General features: G+C 46.3%; 2 protein-coding genes across 5 annotated transcripts in view; both read left to right on the top strand.

The window, feature by feature from the left end:
- Positions 1-4,109, top strand: part of PRKG1 (protein kinase cGMP-dependent 1) — a 553,253-nt gene extending 549,144 nt beyond the window's left edge. For all 4 annotated transcript variants that reach the window (XM_075423234.1, XM_075423233.1, XM_075423236.1 and 1 more), the window contains one exon: positions 26-4,109. In XM_075423234.1, the coding sequence (XP_075279349.1) occupies positions 26-124 (99 nt within the window). In that variant the 3' untranslated portion in view covers positions 125-4,109. The remainder of the gene's footprint in view (positions 1-25) is intronic.
- Positions 4,110-6,321: 2,212 nt separating this feature from the next.
- Positions 6,322-7,612, top strand: DKK1 (dickkopf Wnt signaling pathway inhibitor 1). The gene is given in 6 exon segments (XM_075424194.1): positions 6,322-6,366; positions 6,368-6,446; positions 6,449-6,759; positions 6,871-7,027; positions 7,134-7,244; positions 7,362-7,612. Coding segments are annotated over 6 exon segments (954 nt in total).
- The last annotated feature ends 16,066 nt before the right edge of the window (positions 7,613-23,678 follow it).

The raw sequence follows: 23,678 nt of genomic DNA, 5'->3' as shown, positions 1-23,678 counted from the left end.
CCTTGTCACGCTCTTCTTTCCACAGGTTGCATCTCCAACAGACACAAGTAATTTTGACAGCTTCCCAGAGGACAGTGATGAACCACCCCCTGATGACAACTCAGGATGGGATATAGATTTTTAATGTATTTCTCTTACCTGCTTCTGCCTTGCTGAAGACAGCTTCCTGGGACATGGCTGCCAGCGAAACCGAAAGAACTGGGGAGGATTAGTGCTCGGGGTCACCATGATGCCTTGATTGATGCTGCTACAGTAACTACAGTGGCATTAGGACTTATCGCTTAGATGACAATAATAGTGCTCTTCATGTTTTATGTTAGAATAGCAGTTGACATGGTGGTCCTGACGCAAAGCCTTTCACCAGTAAAGAAATATGTTTTCTATCACTGCGATGATCTTGCTAAGCTCTTAATTATAAAAGTCGAGAGATACGTAGTGTAAGACGCACTTAATTCTAGCTGCAAGGTACTGGCTTTATCAGTAGGATCAGTAGTAATTTGTTAAGTGCTGTAGCTAAATACAGTGCAGGATTTGGGCTACTCCCACCCTCCAAACCCTGTAGGTCTTCTACTGTAGGCCAGTGTAGGAGCAAAGGAGGACCACAATGGTACTGGTCAAAGAGTTCACATCAAAGCAGTGGTAAAATTTGTCCTTTTTTCTTTCTGAGCAGTATTCCTGACAAGACTGAATGTTACCTTTCCTCTTTCTTTTTGAGATTTTTTTTTTCAGCCTGGTAAAACAAAAGCACAACTGCTCTAGATCCTGTTAAGGCAGATATGGGTCGCTTCACTTATACAGCTGAGAACATAGTGTAACATGATGTTTGGGTGTTTTTTTTTCCTTCCCTTGGTACAAATCCATAATTGCATGAAAAAAAATCATAAAATTAATCCATTTTACATATAAAATAGTGCTTAAATAATGGTCCTGTAATAAAGTGACAGCAGCCCACTGGTCTTATTGATTAGCTATTAGGCATAAAACTAAGCTTAATTTTTATCTTTTTAGAACCCAAAGGGAAAACATAAGGTCCGTAATGTACTTTATAGGTGCTATGTACATCCTTCATCTGCAAATATAAATTGAGTCAACCACCATTTCAGAAATATGTAGCAAGAGACATCGTTCTCCATCATGCTCTTACGTGATTTTAGGTCTCCATGCCTGCATCTCCTTGGTGGTTAGTACAAAGCTAATAAAAATAAAAGGTGGTACAGGGCCAGTTTGCTGGCTCTGTTTTTAACATTGTAAAAATGTGATCGTAATGCCTCATCAAACTAAGGAGCTCCGTAGGAAAGTCAGTGGAATTAAATGGAAAATATTTGTGCAAGGTCTCCATGTCTCTGGTGTACCAGGTTCTCAGTGACTGTGTTTAAGGCACGGGGATGGCTAGAGCCAACTCAGATCCTGTGAAAAAAAGAGCTGGGGAAAATAGTATTAATGTGCGTACACTGTTCCCTCACTTCCACTGCTTTTCCTTTGCTTTAGTGCAGTCTCTTCTGATTTGTAGGATGTAACAGAGGAATCCTGCCCTGCATGCCTGCTTGTTGTGTATGCATGGGACTGAAAGTCTGTCAGCTTTCAGTCTCTAACAGACACTGCCCCAAAAAACTAGCAGATGCTGCCCCATTTCATCTCAGAGCTGCCAAGAGCCATTGTGTACACTGGAATTCAAAAGATCAGCCTTTTCTGAAAAGTCATTTATATTACTTTTGACTACATAGTATGCAGAAAATGTATGTTTTAAGAGTAAAAAGTAATTTCCCTGATGCTAGATCCCAACTCTTTCGCATGTTCCTAATGAAAGCAACCTAATAGAGCATGTTAAAAAGACATTTTCTCCCCTTGTTTGACAGCATTGACAATGTGTGCTGTTTGCCAGCAAACTAAAGAGCTCGGTCACCGCAACCCCTTCCTAATTTTCCGAAGGGTGAGGTGATGCCATCAGCACAGTAACTTCAGGTTATTTCCGGTATTCATTCATCATTTAATCTTTGTTTGCCTTGAAAACCATAGGGAAAAGACAGTAACTGCATCTCCTGAGAATTGCCTATATAGGGCAAATACACACCCACTTTTCAGCCTTTCTCTGAGGGATGGAAGACACTGAAAGCAAACGCTGAATACTAGGGCTAAAATAATCACTAGGCGTCTTAGCAAACAGGCTGCTGCCTAAAAGCCGAATTCTTGACTCCTGTCTCCCTGTTTTTTTCACTTGATGATGCAGCGACATTGGAGGAGAAAACTTGCTGCATTTGGTAACTTTTTGTAGAAGAACACAGAGAGGAGTTTATCCCAAAATGAGGATATTCAGTAGCTGAGATGCAGTTGGCAGTCAAGAGGTTTCCGAGAAGAAGTATCACAACCGGTTTGGGGGGCAACCCAAAAACGTTACGGGAAAGTTTTAAAACGGGCTTATGAGTTCTTTTTCTTTCTTCCTATCCCTTTTTCCTTATGCCAAGCACAGTAATTAATACCTGCAGCGTGTGGCATGCGCTGTACCAAATATAATATATATTTTGTTATCAAACACCTCACTCGACTTTCATCACCTTTCCTAAGCATACTTTAAAGAACATACTTAGCATATGTATATGATAAATGCCTTCATTTATAAGTAATATATTTGAGTTGCATTTTATATATATATATATATTCACAACAACAGATTGCCTCCGTGTTTCCACTTACTGTCCTTTCTTCTTTGTCTCCTTTTTTAATATATGGGACGATGGTGTATTTACATAAGGGGAAACCAGCTCCTGTGTTTAAAACAAGCGTATTAAGATTGGTGTCGTTAAGACACAGATGATTCGTAGCTTCTCACAGTGCTGCATTATCCATAGTAAACTCTTATTTAACAACAGGACCACAAGTGAGTATTTATGTAAATAGGTATTTTCGTGTTGATATTTTGTGGTGCACATATAACTTTTTCTTTTAGACTTCCATGTCATTATTACTTCATTTTCTTATTTGTAACGTAATGTTTTTAGATCAAGGTAGACTTGAATTAATGTCATAATTGTCAGTATTATTAAACTTTATGTCAACTGTACTGTTAACTCATCTGTCCCATAGTTTTAGAACATGACTAGCTATTTGGCATTGTTGCAAGTGCCTTAAATCCATGGCATCCTTTAAAAAAAAATTTACGAATTTGGTGTTATGCTGCATGACAGAGACAAACACACCTCAAAATGTTGTCCTTTCTTAGCTTGCTGCGTTTTACAGTTCTTTCTGCTACCAATTTCTAAGCCTTTATTATATAATATTGATGAACTACAGAAATGATGAAGTTGTTCTCTTATTTCTGTTCAGTGTACCAGAGCTGTGTATCTGTTAATGAGATACAGAGTCATTTCTGTGAAATGTATAAATGTTATGTGCGGGTCAAATTAATATATGACATCCTATCAGTCCATAGACAGGTATTCCTGTTTTGCTAAGCTGTGCAGATACAACACAGTGCCATCCAGCACCAAACTCCTGTCTTACAAAAACCCTGTGAGAAATCTCCTGCCTGGAAAAAAATGACGAGCGAGTGGGTGTGCAACCCGATCTCCATTTTTTGACCTGAAACCCCAACGCAAAGGCATAGCTTGTTTGCACCACTCAACAAAACAGGATCCATGCTTTTCCCCTGACGACTCCTATATGCAACCCATCGCAGAGGTGAGCCCTCAGCACTCCTGCAGAGCTGAGCTGGAAAGCTGGAAGCTCCTCATCCTCTGCAGCTCCCCGGCCACGTAAACCAGGCGTAACACTGAGACTCGGGCAGTTTTAGGGCTTTACTGGCAAAAGGGGAAATTCTCATTTGGAGTTGCCTATTGTCCCGAGTCCCAATTTACACTGTTTTTACACTGGCCTTTTGTTTTATGTTCTTATTTTCTCCAGTTTTCTTCTTACATGAAAGAGGTTTTTTTTGTCAGACAAATGTTGGTCATCCACCGGTCATCAGCCGGTTGCACTCTTTTGATGTAGATTTAAGAACTTTTTTTCATAAACTTTAACCGCTTTTGTTTTGCTCTGTATTTTCTCTGCAGCTGTAATTGCCGAGTGCCTGTTGTATACTTTATAGAGTTGAAATAAAAATAATTACTTTTGAATGGCTTTTTGACGTCTTTCTTCCACGGCAGAAGCCAAGTTCAGGAGAGTGCTTCTGCTTAGTGATTAAATTGGATTTTTTATTCTCATTTATGACTATACACAGTAAGCTATAACTAAACAAAAAGTATGATACTTATAAATTGGTACTGGGGTCTGGGCTCATATCTTCATCCGGAATTTCTGCAGGATGCCAAGGCAAATGGCCACAGTTTCTGTACTTTGGTGCTTATTTGAGCACAAGCATCACACCAAGCAGCCCGGCCAAAGCAATTCAAGTCCGATGGGGGTGCTGCTTCGAGCAGGGATGGCACTGGGTGACATTCCCCTCCCCCCCCCCAGTTTGTTTCCAACCCAAATTATTCTGTGAGCATGCTAAGCAAAAAGCATATTTACAGCATGCTTACTGTTCGAGGATGAAGAATTCACTTTATATTTTGATTGCTGCCAATGTGAGTCCAGGGCATGCAGCTGGGGAGGTACTGCATTTCCAACATGAGCTGCACCACCCCGAGATGAGATGTGACTGCAAACAACACCCATGCCAAAAACGATGGTGTCCTTGTCATCACTGTCCCTTACCATTAATGCCAAGAGGGGGTGACACAGAGGCACAGCACAGCCATGGGATATCATGAAGACGTTACCGCTGTATGCGGGGTGGCACCTACATTTTGCAGCATTCAGGATATTGCAACTCTGCCAGTCCCAATAGATTTAAATGAATCCCTGGGACACTGCTCAGCCCCCATGTGACACAACTGTCTTTATGTCTTAGTAAGGTCAAGGTTAAGGGTGTACTTCAGTGCTGTGTGGACAGAGAGAGAGATAAGAACTGGGGAAGGTGATAAAGGGAGCAAGAAAACATCCTTCCAGGAGGAAAATAAATTTGATAACTGCTTAAGCAGGAGCCAGGAAACATCACAAAATGATATTGCAGGATGCAGCAATCACAGATGAAAGTTAATAGTACAATAAAAAGCCCAGGGTGACATGGCCCTCACCTGAAATTGCAAGGGGAATACAGGGATTTTGGAGCAAGGTGTGGCCCTCATTCTTGCAGGCTAAAAATAGGAAGGCCTGGGTTCACCCAACTGTGGCAGGGCTGTCCACCGGCTGCTGACTCAGCGGTATCCTTCCACCAGCACCTGCGCTCGGTGCTCGCCGAAACTTTCCCAGGCAATTATTAGCCCGGCTTGAGCCTCTCAGGCCCGAAATACCTGATAGCAGCTCTCCGCAGAGCTCAGCCGTGCCCAGCGCTGCTGGGGTTTTAATGGCAGGACCGCGGCGGTTGAAATCACCCGCCCTTATGGGAATATTTATGGCTCTGTGGTCCTCAGGCTTTCCGCCTGTCTTTCTTTCAAACTCCTCTCAAAACAAAAAAAAAAAAAAAGAAAAAAAGGAGCATTAGGCTGTCGTCATGAAAAAACAATTTAATGAATTGGGTTTTGTACCGCACTTGCACAACCTCCCGGGGGGGGGGGGTGGTGCTTCCCGGGCGCGGCCGCCAGAGGGCGCCGTGGTGCCGGCCCAGCCGCGCTGCCCGGGGGAGCGGGAGGGAGGGGGTCGCGGCGCCCCGAGGGCGCCCGTGGAGGGGCGGGGGGGGCAGCCCCTTTGATCTCCCCGCATCAAAGGGCCCGGGAGCTCCCCCGCCACCAGTATAGCCCGACCCATCCCAACGGAGGCGCTGCCCGGGAGCGGGATGGGGGGGGGGAGGCGGACACGGCACAGACATCGACGGGGGGGAGGCGACTCAACATGTCCTGTCGTGTGTGTGTGTGTCCGCGTCGTCTCCTCCCCCCCCCCCCCCCCCCCGCCCCACACACACACCGCGGGCTAGGGGTGCGGAGCGGCCCCCTCCCTTCCTGCAAAGCTGTGCTGGCGCCAGGAAGGGCGCGGGGGGGGGGGCGGGAGGGACGCAGACTTACAGGAGACCAAAGGACCGACCCTGCCACTGTGGGCGGAGGGGGCTCTCTGCACCTCACCCCGGTTCCGAGCCACTGCGTGGGGGGCGTGTGGGGGTGGTGAGGCTCCCCCACTCCTTCCCCGTTCCACCCCCCCTTGCCCTCATCGGGCGAGGCGGCGCGCCCGGCTGCAGACAGCGTCGGCGGCGGGGCGTGCGGCACATCTGTCCGAGGACCGACGGCGGGGGGGTTGGGGATGGGTACGTGTATACCCTCGCCGTTGCGAAACCCCCTCCCGGGCCGGCGGCCAATGACGAAGCCCTCGGGGCGGGGGGGGGGGGGGGCTCATCGGCACAAATCCCCGGGGGCCCTTTGAAATCTCATCCGCCGTGCCCTCCTCCCCGAGGGGGCGGGTGCAGGAGGCAGCCCCCCCAGGGGTATAAAGGCGGAGGCGGGCAGGGCAGGTAGCTGTTGTTCGGGGGCCGCGGGAGCTGCTGTGGCGGCGGGACACGGCCGGGGACGAGGGCCCAGGAGGGGACGGGACGGGAGGAGGAGGATGCAGGGGCTGGTGGCGCTGCTGGCGGCGCTGAGCTGCGCGGCCCCGGTGGGGCGGGCGGTGGCCCCCGGCGGCGCCCTCAGCTCCAACGCCATCAAGGGACCCCCCCCGGGGGGGGCGGCCGAGGCCAGCGCCGCCCCCGCCGCCCCCTTCGACGGCAGCAACAAGCCGCCGCCGGCCGCCACCCGGCAGGTAAGAGCGGGGATCCGCCCGGGGGGGGGGGGAAGCACCGCGGATGGGAGGGGGTGGCGGCCCCGCTGACCCTATCTGTCTCGTCTGTGTCCGTCCCCGCCTCCCCCCAAGCCTTTCCCCTGCGCCGAGGACGAGGACTGCGGCCCCGAGGAGTTTTGCGGGGGGGCGGCCCGCGGCGGAGGCGCCCCGCTCTGCCTCGCCTGCCGGAGACGCCGCAAGCGCTGCCTGCGCGACGCCATGTGCTGCCCCGGCACGACCTGCAGCAACGGTGAGGGGCGGCGGGGCTTCGGGGGCGGACCGCCCTCGGGGGTGTCCGCGGGAGGGGGTGTCGGGGTCCCACTCGTGGCTGACAGCCGTCCCGCTGCCTCCCGCAGGGCTCTGCACCCCTTCGGAGCCTCCCCATGGAGCTGCCGAGCTGGACGAGATCGGCACCGAGGTGCTGCCCCGACGGACGCCCGCTCCCGCCTGGCTCCCCACTGCCAAAGGTAAAGGGATCCCCTGTGCTGTGACCCTGTTGTCCCCCGTGGGGAAGGCCCACGCTGCCCCACTGTCCCCCGTGGGAGCATCCCGGGCTGAGCACATGCCACGCTGTCCCCACGCAGGTGAGGAGGGGGACTTCTGCCTGCGCTCGTCAGACTGCGCGGCCGGGCTGTGCTGTGCCCGGCACTTCTGGTCCAAAATCTGCAAGCCGGTGCTGCGAGAAGGGCAGGTGTGCACCCGGCACCGGCGGAAAGGCACCCACGGTCTGGAGATCTTCCAGCGATGCCAGTGTGCCGAGGGGCTGGCGTGCCGCCTCCAGCGAGAGCATGGCCCTGCCGATGCCTCCCGTCTGCACACATGCCAGCAGCACTAAGCATTGCTGGACGGACAGATGGATGGACTGGATGGGATGGACAGGAAAGACTCCGGCGCGGCCGGAGTGGAAGGCCGTTTCTCAAGGGAACTACTTTTAAGCGACTAATTGCAGTACGTTACTGTGTTGTGAATACTTGAGCTGGCACTTAGCTGTACATAGCGCCGGGACTTTTAATGACTTTTTTCTGAGGGTGCTGCCATGTGCTCTTCAAGCCATGACTGTGACTTTGTACACACTGGGTTTTTAAAAGGGTCAAAGTGATGTGACCGTCTGTTTGCAAGTGAATAAACCGTTCTTTAAAATCTGCCTGAGACACCTGCGCATCCCTGCTTAGGCGCGGCCGCCACTGTCCCTCCGTGCCCCACGGGAGGGAAGATGCAACTCGGGGGAAAATGCACAGAGAGAGAGTGTGAGTGTGCGAGGGGAGGAGTGGGGGTGGTTCCTCACCAGCACCCCACAGGAAAGGCCCTATGGTTATCACTATTCAGCTTCTTTTTAGAAATTACAGTGTGCCACCGTAGCCACTGATACCTCTGGCTGCAGCTCCAAGGATGGACACCGGGGCTGTGGAAGGACAGGTGGCAGCAAAACACCCTCCTGCCTGGTTTTTCCATGGGGTGAGGAAGGAGCAAAGGATAACTGGAGGGGCTGTGCTGGACCACAGCATGTGGCTGACCATTGGATGGGTGCCAAGGAGCACAGTGATCTCAACTGCTCCATCAGTGCAATCTTTGCTCCGTGAGCAATAAAGACTTATTTTTCACTTTGCTTTGCAAACTGTTACTATGAGTTTGCACCCTTTCAGGATGGCTTGAAGGGAGGGAAAGCTGCAAGCAGGCATTTTTTTTTTTTCTCCCTCCCGCTTTAGCAGCTAATAGAGTCCACCCATTACAAGTGGTTGTAAATATGGGTGGAGCGAGAGCAGAGGCCATGTCATCCAGCATGGGGCTCGTGGGCAGCAAGTGCTGGCAGCTCTGTCACATGCCTCCCTGGCAGGCTATCCTCAACCTCCCTGTGGTCTGAGGAAGGTGTCAAGGATGCAAAATCATGCCAGAGTCTTCCTCGTACAATGCAAAAGCATTTTTTACCTGAAGTCCAAATCTGGCTGTAAAGCAGCATATCCCTGGGTGGCTCTGAGGGCACCACGTCCCATTTGCAGGGATGCTGCAGCAGTGCCATAACTTGTTTTAAAATGCAACCTGATCATTAGTGTTTGGTGCCTCTAGCCTTAACACTGCGTATTTAGGGACCTGCAGGACTGCATTGGTACACGGCATCACTAAACACCAACCCAAGCTGCCGCTGTCGCCGGAGTGTGCAAGTACCAGCTGGTGCTCAGCTGGGCCAACAGCTGCAGAGAATGCAAAAGAGGAAGCAAACAGCCTCAGGGAGAGAGAAATTATTAGAAAGGAGCCTTCCTCTTGCACAGGTGAGGGGTCATACACGTATTTCCTCCAGCTCTTTTCAAGGCTGGGGCTGGGTGGCATCCAGGCTAAGAGCAGCCAAAGCTGCCCCAAACCAGAAGGTAAAACACTCCTTAAACCACCTAAATGCACTGGGACGTTTCTGCTTACCAAACTATCTGCAGCAGTCGAGGAAGGCTGCTGTAGCCAGAGTGACTGTGGCCAGAGCTGTGAATGCTGTGAGCTAAATGGCAATTTGCTGTGGTGTTGCACAGTGTGACATTACTGAATGGTGCATCTCTCTGTACTGTGTCTCACCATACCATGCCCGTGCTTGGGAACAGCTTTTACTGGGCTTGCAGCATAAGCTGGGGTTTGAAGCAGCCCCCTGAAAGAGTTCGTGACTCAAAGGTTTGAGTTTAGTGCTTTAATCATCGTGCAAGGCTTCAAAAATTAAAAATCCCTACTTTAAAAAAAAGATACTTAAAAAAATTACTATTTCATTACATGTTATTACTAATTACAGTCATGTCCAGTAAAACTCAATGGCACTGGAGCAATGAAGGTACCTTGCTGTGAATGAAAGCATCAGTAACTATTCAGACGAGTTCAGATCTGACATTAACGATGGCATATTTTATCCCTAGCACATATAAAATAATGTAATTAGGTTTGGGGTTTTTTTTTCTCCATACAGTTACAGCACTCTCTCCTTCCCAGCTAAACCAATACAGCTTTGACACCTTTGATGGTGGTGCATTAAATAGAAATTATGCATCTTTTTGGTTCAGAACCATGTTATGTCAAATCTTGGCCACTCACAAGGTCACTTGGGTGGATGTGGAGCTTGGTATTGTCACACCCAGCTCCATCCTTGCAGACACATTTTAGTACCCAGGTGGCCTTGTGGTGATACCCAATACTCTTTGGCACTTCAGATGCTTTAATAAAGTGATTATTTCTGTCTGAAAAACCTTGGGTACCATTTCTTGTCATCGTTAGTACTGTGTGCTCCATCCTTTTTTGTTTCAGGCAGTTTGGCCAGCTCTGTACTTGGCCGTGCATTAACCAAAAATTATGCTGATTTATGACTTGATTTTCTTTGCCATCGCCCCCCGACCAAGAAAGCATTTTTAGCAGCCCTTTTCAGGTGAGAGGAGCAGCTCAGGTCAGCACTTAGCATCTGATACAAAGTATAAGGGACATCTAAATCACAAGTTGCATCTATGTCCTGTGGCTCGTGCCTGCTGCCAGCAGGGTGGATGCTAACACAGCAGATCTCCAGAATAATTAGTTTAATGTCTAGATTTCACAAAAGCAGTGGGTTTTTGGGACTGGTTTTCCCCTTTCTCTTACCTTAAGTCTCAGCAAGCATTCAGGATCTCTTCACATCTGCTGCATTTGAACTTTCAGGATTTGTTCTTCAAGTAGAGCACCAAGATTTAGTAACATCCCTTAGAGAAAAAAAAAAAAAGGTTACAATATGACCCATGTCTATTAAGACTTAAAAAACCATTCTTTAAGGGAGCGATTTTCTGTCTTCCCTATCCCCATGCATCATCCAGCCCGCAAGACCTGAACCTGCATTAGGGCTTTGGCAGCCTGAGAAGTCAAAATACTGATTTAGAGCCAACAACTGCTCAGAAGCACAGATAAAATTGAAGATGGGTGAGAGCGGCAGGACGCCCCAAGGAATAAACAGGCAGCGTCACTATGGTCCCTCCTGTATTCATCTGCCTACCAGTGGATGCTTCGTATTTCAGAAACGCCTGAATTAAAACTTTCAACCTTAAAAAAATAAGGGTGTGGGAAGTTGAACATATATTGATCAGACTTGGCAAAGATGGGATGTGGCCAGCCCTTGACTTTGAACTGGCTGGTGTGTCCGGATCTGGATCTCATGCTCTGATCCAAAGAGAGATGATATGGAAAAGCACGTTACTGCATTATTTCAGAATTTGACGCTCAATCCAGTGACACCTGTAGTAAAAGGCATCTCAGGATGTGCTTCCCCAACCCGTCTGCTCTCTAATGAAACTATTCCCCCGAAAGAAAGACAGAAAAAAAACCCTTGTTCTAAGCAAATTCTAGAGCTAATAGAAGAAGCAGGTTTTGATGAATAAGGAGGTGTTTACTCGCTTTTCCTGGTTATAGGGCTGGAAGAGCCAGTAGTAAAGCTCTATAAAGTTAAATATTGTTATTTATGACATTAGAAACCTGGAGCATTGTAAAGCAGCCTGCCCCAATGACTGGTTGCTGGCAGCACAGCTTTACAGCCTTCTGCAAAACCTTCCCCTTAATTTCTCCTTCAGATTAAATCCTGTATCATGCACAGCCGGTGAAAGGGTGGCTTCAGCCCTGGCAGAGTATAAATAAGTACGATCTGATCGTCACTTCTATATGGGCAGCGCAGCCCTATGCAGCGCATGAGGGTATAGTGCTTGCCCTGCTCATCCCTCAAACTGGGCACCTTGCCCAGGTTAGTGGGGACATGGGAAAGGAGCTGGCGATATCTCCTCCCAAATTTTACCTTCTGAGGGTCTAAAGGAAGGCAGAATAAAAAAGTGGCACGTAACTGGGTGAGGTCTGAGTCCCCACGGTGGTAGGCGACATTTATTTAAGATATTTAAGGGGTCTGCGTGGGTCAGATCGGTGTCAGTGGTCCACTCCTCCACATATTCCTACCAACAGCTACAGCTGTGGCATTACAGGTTCTAAAGGTCCTAGTCCCTTCCATACCCATTTATGGGCAAATTTGCTATTAATTTGTCTAATTGTTGCTTTTTTTTTTAAAGCCCTTCTGGACTCTTAACCACTGGCTTGTTATGTACATTGCATCTCTGCAGCACCCAGCTAAAAACAATAAAGCAACATCCCAGAACCCTATAGTCCTACCCCAGCCCTGTGATGACACTGGCGGTGTAAATGCAGACACCTTCAATGATGTGTATCACCCTTCTGACTACGGTGATTTCCTGAGGCCATTTTTCCGTGCTGTGGACACAGTTTTCAAGGAGATCCTTTCACAGAGCCATCATGAGAAAGCACCTCACTGCTGCAGCCAGTGACAACAGTGGCATAAAGGCATAATCTGACAAGGCTAGATGTAGGGAGGATGGAACAGCAATACTATTTTCTTCAAATTTTCTTACTAAGTTCTTTCAGAAACCAGTTTTATGAGTTATAGCACAAGAAATATCCTTTTTTTAAAAAAAAAAAAACAAAGCTTTATAATAGACGCTCACACTCCTCTTGCTTCCCCCAATCTTCATATCACATTTAACACTAAACTCCCATGCCACTGAAAACACTTGTCCGAGGAACAAAACCCCTCTCAATACTCATACAGTGCAAGAAAGGGTTACACTCACCTCTCCTGACACAGAGCAGATAACTGCACATTTTGACTCAGAAGGATAAAAGCCAGAAACAGAAAGAGCAGGTGAAGGCCTTTATGGATGTAACAAAATACGGAAAGCTTTTGGTGTTTTTGCTTTGTTTACCCTTATATTTGGGGCTGTTTTTTTTCTTGTGGAGAGTTAACCCACCTGCTTAAGCTGCTCTTTATTGTAAAGTCTTTCAGCTGAGGGCTTGGTGAAGCAAACCTTGATCTCACTTGGGGTGCAAAGCAGAGCATCCAGATGGCCCAGCTCCTCATCACCCCTTGCAGAGCGTTAAAGGTCTGATTTCCTCCATGCCTGCACTTCTGCAAACATACTACATCCCTGCTAATCCAAAGGGATGTTGATTATTATTTTGCACATAGCTTTTCTTTTCCTCTCCCCCCCCCCCCCCAGTGTCTTGCTTGTGTCCCTAATTAACACCTTAAGGGGGGGAGAATAACTGAGATACTTAAGGAGAGCACTTCTAGGCAGAGCTTCTAATCTACCTCTCAGTGAGGGAGGGGACCCATTAGCAGGTGATTTAAGTGAGTAATAAGTCATCAGCATGCAAATGGATGTAGCCCGATGAAAGGGCTGGCTGGGGAGGGTGAGAGCTGCAGCTGGGCCATAATGGGATGTTCAGCCTTTCCTCTCTGAGCATCTGGCAGGGGTCTCAGGATAGGTAAAGCTAGAAAAAAAAATTCAAAATCCCAGTAGCAGACTAGGAAAATATTGCAGGACAATATGGCAATACCAGGTGACGCCAGATGCATATCATACAGCAGAACTATGAAAAATCAGGGGTAAGGAGGTAAGGGCATGCTCCCATACAAGGAAAGGTTTGGCAGCTCTGCTCAACTGCATAAGAGATGACTAAGAGAGGGTATGAGAGGTCTGTAAAGCTGTAAACAATGCTGAAGAGGTGACTGAGTGGTTATTTTTGTTTCTTGCAATGCAAGAAGGAGATGGACTGCTCAGCCAGCGGGTTGAAAACAAACTAAACACACAGCTACGTTGTGTAACTGGTGGCCACAAAATGAAAAGTCATAAATTAGGTCACGTGAGGACAAGGCAAATTCATAGAAGACAGATGACTGGCTGAGGAAATCTACAAATAATAATGACTGGCAGTGGGAAAGATGATACTAAAGTGTCTGGGGGTGGGTTTGGGTTTTTTTTTTTTAATTATTACTTTTATTTTTATTGAATATTGGCTCCTTAACACCCTGCTGTTCCCTCTTGGAGAACATGATCTGGGGCTGCAAGTATGTGGATGTCCAACCCACAGGGAAGTGTTAGTCTATATTTATTTATAGCTTTAAACTAAACCTCCTTTAAAGGACGCTCAGGATGCTGATTTTGAGACGAATAAGTGACTGTGCAAGAGCTCAATCACTGGAAGCACAACCTTGGCAAGCCAGGGTTTATTTTATCTTCCACTTTCGAGAAACATCTGTCCATTGATGTGTAGCAGAATGAGAAAGAGCGGTATAAAAGGTCCTACCATGGTCCATTTTTCAGAAGTCTGGAGAGCCTTGATTGACTCCTCTAATGAAAAGCAGATTTTTTGCACCCACTGTCAAGCTGAGGTCATCTCGTCTCTATGAGGAGCTTGGGAAGGTTCACACAAATGGCAGCTCTTTCTGGACTTGTGAGAGCAGGCTGTGGTCCATGAGCTGTGAGTTGGGGAGTGGAGAAGTGAAATGCTAATGGAGCTGATTTCCATCACAAATGTCTGCCAGGGGTCTCTGCTCTGTTCTTCCCTCTTTAACTTCCATAAGAGCAGATCTCTCCTGGCCTTAGGTGGCTCTGAACTACCCATCCTCCCAAAGGACTGGCCTGTGCTGATCCTTCCCTATCACGGTGGCTTTGCTGTCCCAGACGTCTCACGTTAGCGAGGCTTTAGCTTACTTAGCCAGGAGGAATGCCTGACCATAAATGATCATCAGAGAAACATAAATTTCTTTTGGCTGCAGCCCAGCCTGTATAGGGGGATGAGTGATGGCCATGATAGCAACGAGCCCAGCTCTTTGCCCTATTTGGAGACTTGCATCTTGCATATCATAACCCCTGGGGTGCATTCAGAGAGGAGGTAAGGAAAGAGCCTGGAGCTGTCTTCAGACAGGACCTTATTCCACTCCCATCCACAGGGACCACTGAATCTCACAGGCTCTTGAATTTTCAGCCTAAAACACAAATCCTTTGTGCACAAGTCTGCTTCTATGTGTAGCTTTCCAATTTTTTTTAAGGCTGTCACGGTTACAGAGTGTACATTACTTTTGCTCAGGCATTTTTGCTGAGGGAACACCCTGACCTCTCTGTCCCTGATCTGGCTGGGGCCAGCACCTTCATCCACTGGCGATGCTCCTACTCAAACTCATCATTGCCCCACAGTACTTATGTGATTTTTTAGAGAAGGCTTATTCATGCAAGATGTTGTCTTGGCTTCCTCTTGTCAAGACAAGTCACTGTTACAAGCAATTTTGAAATATTTTATCCGATTATGTACTGGGGAGAGCTCCCAGCTCCTCTTTGGCGAGGAGTCCCTTTGGAGGCAAATGGGGACTTTCTAGTCCTTGAAACCTGGCCACGTGCCAGTGATCTACTCTACTTTCAGCAGAGTGATAACGGCCTAATCCCATTTGTGAGCTGGATGCCCTTTGCCTGAGCAGTCTAATATTATTTCCATCAGAAAGCCAGCAGTGCTTTTTCGTAGCAGTTGCTGTCAGCCCATTTGTCTGATCAACTCAAAAGCGTTAGGAATGCAAAAAGGAAGCCCTTGTGACCCAAATTATTGATCTGTTTTAATCATTGTTGTAGGATTTTATATTCTCCTGGGAGTTCAGAAGCTGCAAACAGCACAAGTTTAATGTCATCAAAAGCTAGCAGTGGCTGCAATGGTCCTACTGCACTAAGTGGAGGCACTGGTGTGATGGGTTCCTGAAGAAACCAATTTAGTATTTCCCAGGTTATATTTTTACGCCACTGCAAGCCAAAGTGATCAGCAGGGAGGGGAAAACCCTTCCTTCAGTTCACGTCTTGTGCATTGAAAATTCCTAAACATGAGGATTTTCCAGAGCTATAAACAACTTATATTTATTTTGTTTTGGATAACATGTTCTTAAAAGATATCGTTTAATTGTTGGCCAAAGCATTGTATTAGCAAAAGAGGCCTCCAGCTTCCATCTGACCTGTGAAGCTTGTTTGGATCCCTTTTTAAGCCCGTCAAGGTTTTTCTGGACAACTTGGGACAAGGAGTCATCACGGCACATAATTTTGGCAGGTTGTTTATTATCCAGCAAAGTATCCTGTTTCAGCCTCTGTGGACTTATTTGTATCATGTGGATTGTAAATACCTGTTGCATTTATAATGGAGTCTTCATGGTACCATAGCATTTTAAAATGACACAGCAGCAACCAGCTGGACTGAAGAATATGAGTTTTCTCCCTTGCAGATCTTCCAGCTTTCACCGCTTTTCAAAAGTTTGCTGGCATGTTGAATATTGAGTTGTGTGGTACCCTGTAGGTTACTATTTAACCTTGTGTTATTAAAGTTCATAACGTAATCATCAACAAACTAGCGGTGATGCTTCTGACGCTTGGAAGCTGTCTAGCGCCTGATCTTCGTGCTGTTGAGCAACCCCAGGTATTAGCTGCAGCCCTGGTGTCTGTGTTTTCCCCATACTCGTCTGCTGCTTAACAGATCGTCTGTCCATGCTGCTGAGCTTTGGTTCTGGGTTTGGGAAAATTCCAGGTTCTGCCCTGTGAAGTTTCTGGTGTTGCACAGGGTCTTGTTGGCATGTCCTATGGGTAGTGCCGTGTCCTGCAAGCTCGTGACATCCTACCTACTGCATTGATGTGAATGTGGCTGTGCAGCCCAAGCATGGTCCTTATATCAGGGGAACTTTGTTCAAAGAACTGTTCAAACACCCTATGGAGATGGGATTGGACCTCAGTGGTGTTCCTAATGGTTTTTTTCAGCTTTTGGTTTTCAGGCAACTCTTCATTGTGTCAGAAATGCAACAGACTAGAAAGCCAGACCCTTATGACTTGAGCATCTTGACCTTTCTTAGAACTGACTGTCTTAAGCTGTGGATGTAATTAAACAAATAACTAGTAAAGCAAGAACCTTTAAAAGCTGGAGTTTTCTTTGTTGTCATAACATCTTAGTCCTTAACTCTTCTTACTATTAAGCAGCCTATTACTATTGAAAACCTTCACTGTCATTAAATTTTGAAGAGCATTGCCTGCATCTGCCTGTTACAAAGCTAAATGTATTCTATAGGCATTTTTGGATAACTAAACAACCCCAATTTCTGAGTTTATCCCTTAAATATTGTTGAGCCTCAGAACAGAAGTTTGAATATATTTTGTTTTTTATTTCCTCCTCTTCAACATCATTTTAATAACTTTCAAATCGATTCCATCTGAGGATTTCACATCTAATGCTGCAAAACAAGATAAGGAGTACGGGCAAGTGCTTCTTGGTTTAAGATGAAGTGCAGAGGCTTATCTTTCCAGGCTTGTATTTTAGGATGCATGCTGCTGGGTTTTTTTTAGTACTGGCTTTATATTTTGCAGAGACACTGAGATGGGATAAATCAGTGTGGGAAGTTTTGGAATAAAATTTATGGCTTTTCACTGAAACAAACTTAAACCCCTTCTGTGGTGAGAAAGAGGAATGTACGCAAAATTCCTGAAAAAGCCCACTATTTTCCTCCCTATGTGACCTGGAGTGCACATGAGCTATTCAACAGGCATACATAAAATAGAGATGAATAAGAAAAATCAGATGTTACTAAGAACAAGTATAATACTAGATTTTGCTAGGGCTATTGTTTATTTCCTTGGGGTGTTTTAAGGAAACAAGCTGATTACATCAGAACGAGCAGTCACGGTACAGACAGAGCTTTTAAAGGCAGAAATTGGCCTCCCTATCTCCCTTTTTATCATTGCTAAAGCTAAGATGACTAATGCGGTATTTTGGCAGAACCAGAGTTTCTATTGCAACCTCTGGCTGAAAAACTTCTTAAAGCTCTTAAGCTCTCCCTCTATCACCATTCAGGCAGTGTGTCACGTTACAAATCTGCTCATCTCTGCTCTGGTTCCAGCACATGTCCCATGTGGTTGCATCCTTATGCCCTGCTCTTCTCCGACTCTTACAACGCTGATCTGGTGGTCTCATTTGCAACCCAATAGCAGCTACCGTGTGGCATCCACCCTCTGATTTACTGCTGACTTGTCTTGGCCCTCTTATGTCCACTTGACAAGTTTATGGAAAGATCCTTTTCTTCTCCTATTTTTGATGGGATTGGCTTCCATTTCCCATTTGCTTTCTCTCCTTTCCACACCTTCCTAGCCCTTTACTCATCCAGCAAGCCCAGACAAAAATGGCTTGACTTTCAGGATATCCAATCCAATGTTGAGGTTGTCTTCTCCCAGTCCCACCAGTCCACTGACCCTGTAGAGCCCCGATGCTGAAAACCTAGAAAATAACTATTTTCTATGTTTTCCCTTGCTGGAAGCTACCCCAGAAACTCCTACACCATTGCTTTGCTGTCACCCTTCAAATTGCTTCTTAAATACCTGAGCGCTTACTCAAGATACCCTCAAACTGCCCTGGGAAAGGGGAGGCTGCTCAGCACTGACTCATGACACTTTCTTCAGCTTTTTATCTTCTGAGTGTGGCAGCCCATCTATTCGCTCCAGCACAACCAGAGTCTCTGGTCACTGCTCCAATGTATGTAGAAGAGGAATGGGAAATTATGATGATAGGTGACAATAAATGACGATATAAGAACAAAGAAATGCACTTTGCATTAAAACAAGTGCATGTACATATTGCAGGCAGAGTTTTGAAGCAAAAAGGATGCATGCCTGATGGGAGAGAACAAGAGAGAAAGAGCAGTCTAGACCTGAAGTGTACCACCCGCCCATGCATATTTGGTAAAAAAACAACTCTGCCTGCTGGATTTTATTTTTCTCACTAAGGTACACGTTGCTCTTAAATAAACATGATTATACCCTACATGGAGCTGCAGCTTGGTCTGAACACTAAAAATACCAGGTAGAAAGTAGAGACTTCAATTAGATGCCTACTGCTCAACAATTTAACTTCTAATTGGCTTGTGGTTATTCCCCAACTAGGAACCAACCCTGTTGTGTTTAAAGGATTGACAGTCTAGCAAAATAGAGACCCAAAAAAAATTCTTTTTTTTAAAGTTAAATGACCAGAAAAAGAGACCTGTGTGTTCCATGTTGAGGAACTTACATGCTTGTACTCCCCTTACCTTTAGCTTAGATCTAATCTGCAGCTAGTCTCACCATCCTGGGTTTGGCAGTTAGGTTCAGCTCTGCACCCTCTCCTTAACTCCATTTCTGTGGCCCCACAGAGTTTTTCTAACCTAATTTGGGTTAGATTTGTTTCCTGATTCAGCTCGTGGTGCAGTACTGGAGGACCAACAGTCAGAGGCACCCAAGAGCATCTTGATTTCTGCCCGCCGCAGCTGCAGTCCAAAATCTGGTTTCCTTTCAGTTAGCAACAGCAGAGACTCTATTATCTTCATTCTCTTAATTCTTATCTGTATTTAATTCTTCTTGTTGACTCATCCTGGAAGCAGTAGAGCTCAGTGTGTGGTTTGCCATGGCGTCACGTAGTAATGCTTGTGCCTAGCAAAATTCATGCCGTGTTTCAGCCAGTAGCACACACACACACGTAACACAAAGTGACCTTCAGCATCACAGGAGTCATTTGTCAGATGCTGGAATGACCTGTTGTTCCTCAAAGCACATCAAGCTGGGTGCAGGATGGGAAGAAGATGGCAACAGGGCTTAATTTTTGGCAGAATGGCAAAACCACGCCATAGCTAACACCCCACTTTGTCTGAGCTTTGAATCTAATTCTGCTCTGGCACGTAGTGGCTTCATCAGAAAAAGCTTTTCCAAGGCTCTGGTGGGATTGAGAGGTGGATTTCAGGGATACACCACCAAAAATTTATAGAGCTACTCCTGTGCCCAGCAAGCATACAGGAGCCTTTGCCTCTGCCTACAACCAGGGCATCACTCTTTTCCCAGGACACAGGAATGGTCCTTTTCTGCCCTTATTTCCAAGCCACCTTTTCCCCCAACTCAACACCCACAGAAAATTCGTCTACTGTAATCCGATGATCACTAAGGCTGGGTCTTGTGCATGTGAGTATGACTTAAAGGGAGGAAAGCATGACAATTTAGGGGGAAAAAAACCATAACCTGTAAGTAAAAGTAACACATACTTTACAATATACGCTATGCATTGATGGAAGGTAAATTCTGGGCGTCTTTTCCCAGTGCTGCATCCCAGGTAAAGTCTAAGAAAGCATTTACACCATCGTACTGGGGAAGAGAGCACACAAATAGCACCATGTTTGGTCTTTTCAGGCTGAAATTAAATTCAGCCCTTCTGCCCAAAACCATGTCGCAGCAGCCAATCCCTCCTTGTGTGAGCAGTTTTTACTCCAGTAAGAACCATCACAGAAACCACCATGGCCTGAATGGTTTAAATTTTGCATTACTCAGTGGAGTTCAGTCCTATAATTATCTAACTCCTCACCAGCAACATCCACTTACCCAACACTCTTGTGAGGGGTGGGATAACAATGACAATTACTTTTTTTGGCCATATTCTTACACTGAATGTGAAACTATGCCCTGTGCATCAGTGATTGATAGAAGCAAAGGCAAGTGTCTAGCTGCCCTTGAACTGCTCATGAATTAAGTAGTAATGAAGCTATGGTAAGTAGAAGAGTACACCTTTGGGAGGATAATCATGTATAATGTAGTTAACACCATGGGGCAGCTCTGCATAAAGCACAAAAGGGCAGTAAGTGAGTCAAGCTGGTGTTTAATCACCATAAAAAACTATTTTTCTGACATAGGATGTAGCTCTTTTACTTGTAGATTTGATATCTCTTGATTTATTGCATCAGATGTTTCATCACAATTAATAAAAATAAAAAAACTATTCGTACCCCAAGATTATAAGGATTTTTTTGTGTGTGAAACACTGTTTATTATGCTCTACAAGCAGTGAACTGAAGCACAGAATTGAAATAATGATTAGATTAAGAATGGCTTGATGATTTGCCAGAGGATGCATTTAGTCCTAGAAGGCGAGACTGTAGCATCATCATGCAGCAGTGACACTCCTGCTGCGTGGCCGAGAGCTGGGGAGCCTCCCGTTTGAAATTGATTTCTTGTCAATTGTTGCATGTGTGGGCTTGTTGGTTTGTCTTTAACTCCAGTAATTTTAAAAAAGAAAACTGAATAAGAGCAAAACTGCATGAGCGTCCATTCTCCAACCAGGTTGAGCTGCTTATAAAGACAAATACTGGATTGCCATATAGTCATCGTACAACTCTATTAACAGTGGTTGTTCTCCAGTGTTATGGCAGCACAAGGTTCGGAGGGTTCAACCACTACAGCCATCTCATTGGACAAATCCATCCCTGTGTCACCGCATTTGTTGGCAAGTGTGTCTAGGCAAGCTGGAAAAAAAAGGCAAGTTATTTCATTACACACAATGGGACCAAGATTAATTCCCAGAATTGTAGGTGAACATGCATTAATTTTTTTGAGGGGACCAAAATCTTGGAAAGCAAGGCTTTGGCTTCTTCTAATATGGATTGTTTGCCAGAGTGCCTCCAGGTCTGGTATCCAGAGGTATGAGCTCACATCCCACTCCTGGCCACGACCACAAGCCCATGGTCCTCCTGGGGTTTCAAGCAGCAGCACAGCTGGTGGGCCCAGTTCACAGTTCATCATCCCGCTCTCTTACAGACTTTCCAGCCCCAAAAGAAGAGATGTCTGCTGCTAAAAGACTACTGCATTAACTCGGACAAATGTAAAAGTAGTTAAATAACAGGAACAGGAACCCAAGGATTGCCAGCCACCATCCAAACTCTAACCCGCTTGAATAATTTTCAAGCCCAATTTACTAAAAACTGTGATCTGGAGTTAAACATAGCAAGATGCAAATAACATAGGGCAAGAGCTGGCTTGGGTTGGATCCTTGCTTTGGTTTGCAGACCTTGGAATAACTCTCCCTGTTTATTTAGTGCTGGGAAGCATGGAGGAACTTATGAGGGATGCAGATGCTCAGCACCTCCCAGGAATTGCTCCACATTTCACTGTATCAGGCCCTTGATAGTAGGTTACAAGTGCTCCAGGGCACACACAGTATACTTAGGGATGCACTGAAATGAGAGACTGCAGATGAACAGATTTTACCCAGGATCCTTTCATTAAATCCTGAATGAACACACATGCAAACTGAATCGTATTGACTGTGGAGCACGAGGTAGCTGTTTCCAAACCCTATTATTTGGAATCCTAGTGTGGAAATACTTGGTCACCACACTGAAATGCCGTCACAATTTCAGTCCTGTCCAGATGGTCTTCAGTCATGGCTGGTGGTGTGAAGCACCGAAAAACTCAGCATTGTGTTGACTCCTTGCCTTTTGCTAGGTGAGGTTGGAGGTGCAAAGAGGAGCTACAGAAAACCTGGGCTTCCCATCATGAAATGGCTGGGGTTTCCACCATGAAATGCTACAGATTTAGGCTCATTGCCTCTTTTTTTTCCTTCCCAAATACAAAAAGTGCATGCTCAGTTTCAGCTGCACCACTGCCTGGCACATTTTTCTTGAAGAGAGACTGTGCAAGCTCATTTCAGTTTGGGACCCATGGAGGTGGAGAAAGGGGAGGCCAAGTCCAAGGTAGGGTTTGGGGTATCTGGCTATGCCCATGAATCTGTGGTGTTCATGCACTTTCCAAATCAGGGATAGAGGAGAAAGGATTTTTAAAGAAGATTATATAGAAGAAGGGGGTGTTAGTATGGCATGGTCATCACAGGTGTCCTTAGGCAGTAAACCCTATGGCTTTTATCAAATTCCCATAGAATTGTAGAATCATAGAATGGTTTGGGTTGGAAGGGACCTTTAGAGGTCATCTAGCCCAACACCCTGCAGTGAGCAGGGATATTTTCAACTAGACCACATTGCTCAGAGTGCCGTCCAACCTGGCCTTGAATGTTTCCAGAGATGGGGCCTCCGCTACCTCTCTGGGCAATCTGTTGCAGTGTTTCACCACCCTCATCATAAAAAATTTCTTCCTTATATCTAGTCTAAATCTACCCTCCTTTAGTTTAAAGCCATTGGTCCTTGTCCTATCACAACAAGCTGAAAATATTTTCCCTGTCTTTCCTATAGGCCCCCTTCAGGTACTGAAAGGTTGTTATAAGGTCTCCCGGCAGCCTTCTCTTCTCCAACTCTCTCAAGCCTTTCCTCATAGGAGAGGTGCTACAGCCCTTGGATCATCTCTATGGCCCTCCTCTGGACCTGCTCCAACAGCTCCATGTCCTTCTTGTGCTGGGGAGTCCAGAGCTGGATACAGTACTCCAAGTGGGCTCTCACCAGAGTGGAGTAGAGGGGCAGAATCACCTCCCTCGACCTGCTGGCCACACTACTCTTGATGTAGCCCAGGATATGGTCGTCCTTCTGGGCTGCGAGTGCACATTGGTGGCTCATGTGAAGCTTTTCATCCACCAGTACCCCCAAGTCCTTCTTGTCAGGGCTGCTATCAAGCCATTCTTCTTCCCCCATCTCAAAATGCCGGGTTCACTGGTGTTGAACAGTGAAGGTGGGATGTTGTCTCAGGGACAGAAAATACAGAACCTGTTGCCTCAGAAATACAAATTGAATTTCTGGGGCCAAGAAGGTGTTAAACCCTCAGATCAGTCCAAAGTTCCCATTATTTATAGTTAAGAACTTAAATGTTGCATCACAAGCACTGAAAACCTCTTTCTCCACAAGACATCCAATTTTGCTTGACTATGGTGGTGGTGTCTCTAAAAGGTGACACCAGTCACCACCACCACCAGTCTGGTTTCCTCCATAGAAGACAAATCTAACTGGGCAGGTCAGACTGTCACAAAGTTTTGACACTTCCAGTATTGAAAAGGTTTGGTCCAAATAATTTTCTTTCAGCTCTACCAGGGCAAACCAGCAACTTGCTGGTTTAGGAATATATTTATAGATGCTGGGGATGATTCACCAGGAGGACTGCGACTGCCAGCAGCTGCCAGGATGCAGCGCTCAGGTGCTCAGGACTCCACAGCATCTTGTGAAAGGCAAATAGTTTGCTCATTAGATCGTTTTATTTACTTGTTTATTATCAAAAGAGAGTCATATGGGTGTGTTTTATTTGGTCTGAGACATCACTTCCCTCTTATACTTCAGGTGGTGG

This window comes from Opisthocomus hoazin, chromosome 6 (genome assembly GCF_030867145.1).
Source record: "Opisthocomus hoazin isolate bOpiHoa1 chromosome 6, bOpiHoa1.hap1, whole genome shotgun sequence".
NCBI classification, from domain to species: domain Eukaryota; kingdom Metazoa; phylum Chordata; class Aves; order Opisthocomiformes; family Opisthocomidae; genus Opisthocomus; species Opisthocomus hoazin.
The sequence above is the reverse complement of the archived record's forward strand: the minus strand, read 5'-3'. Positions and strand labels throughout refer to the sequence as shown.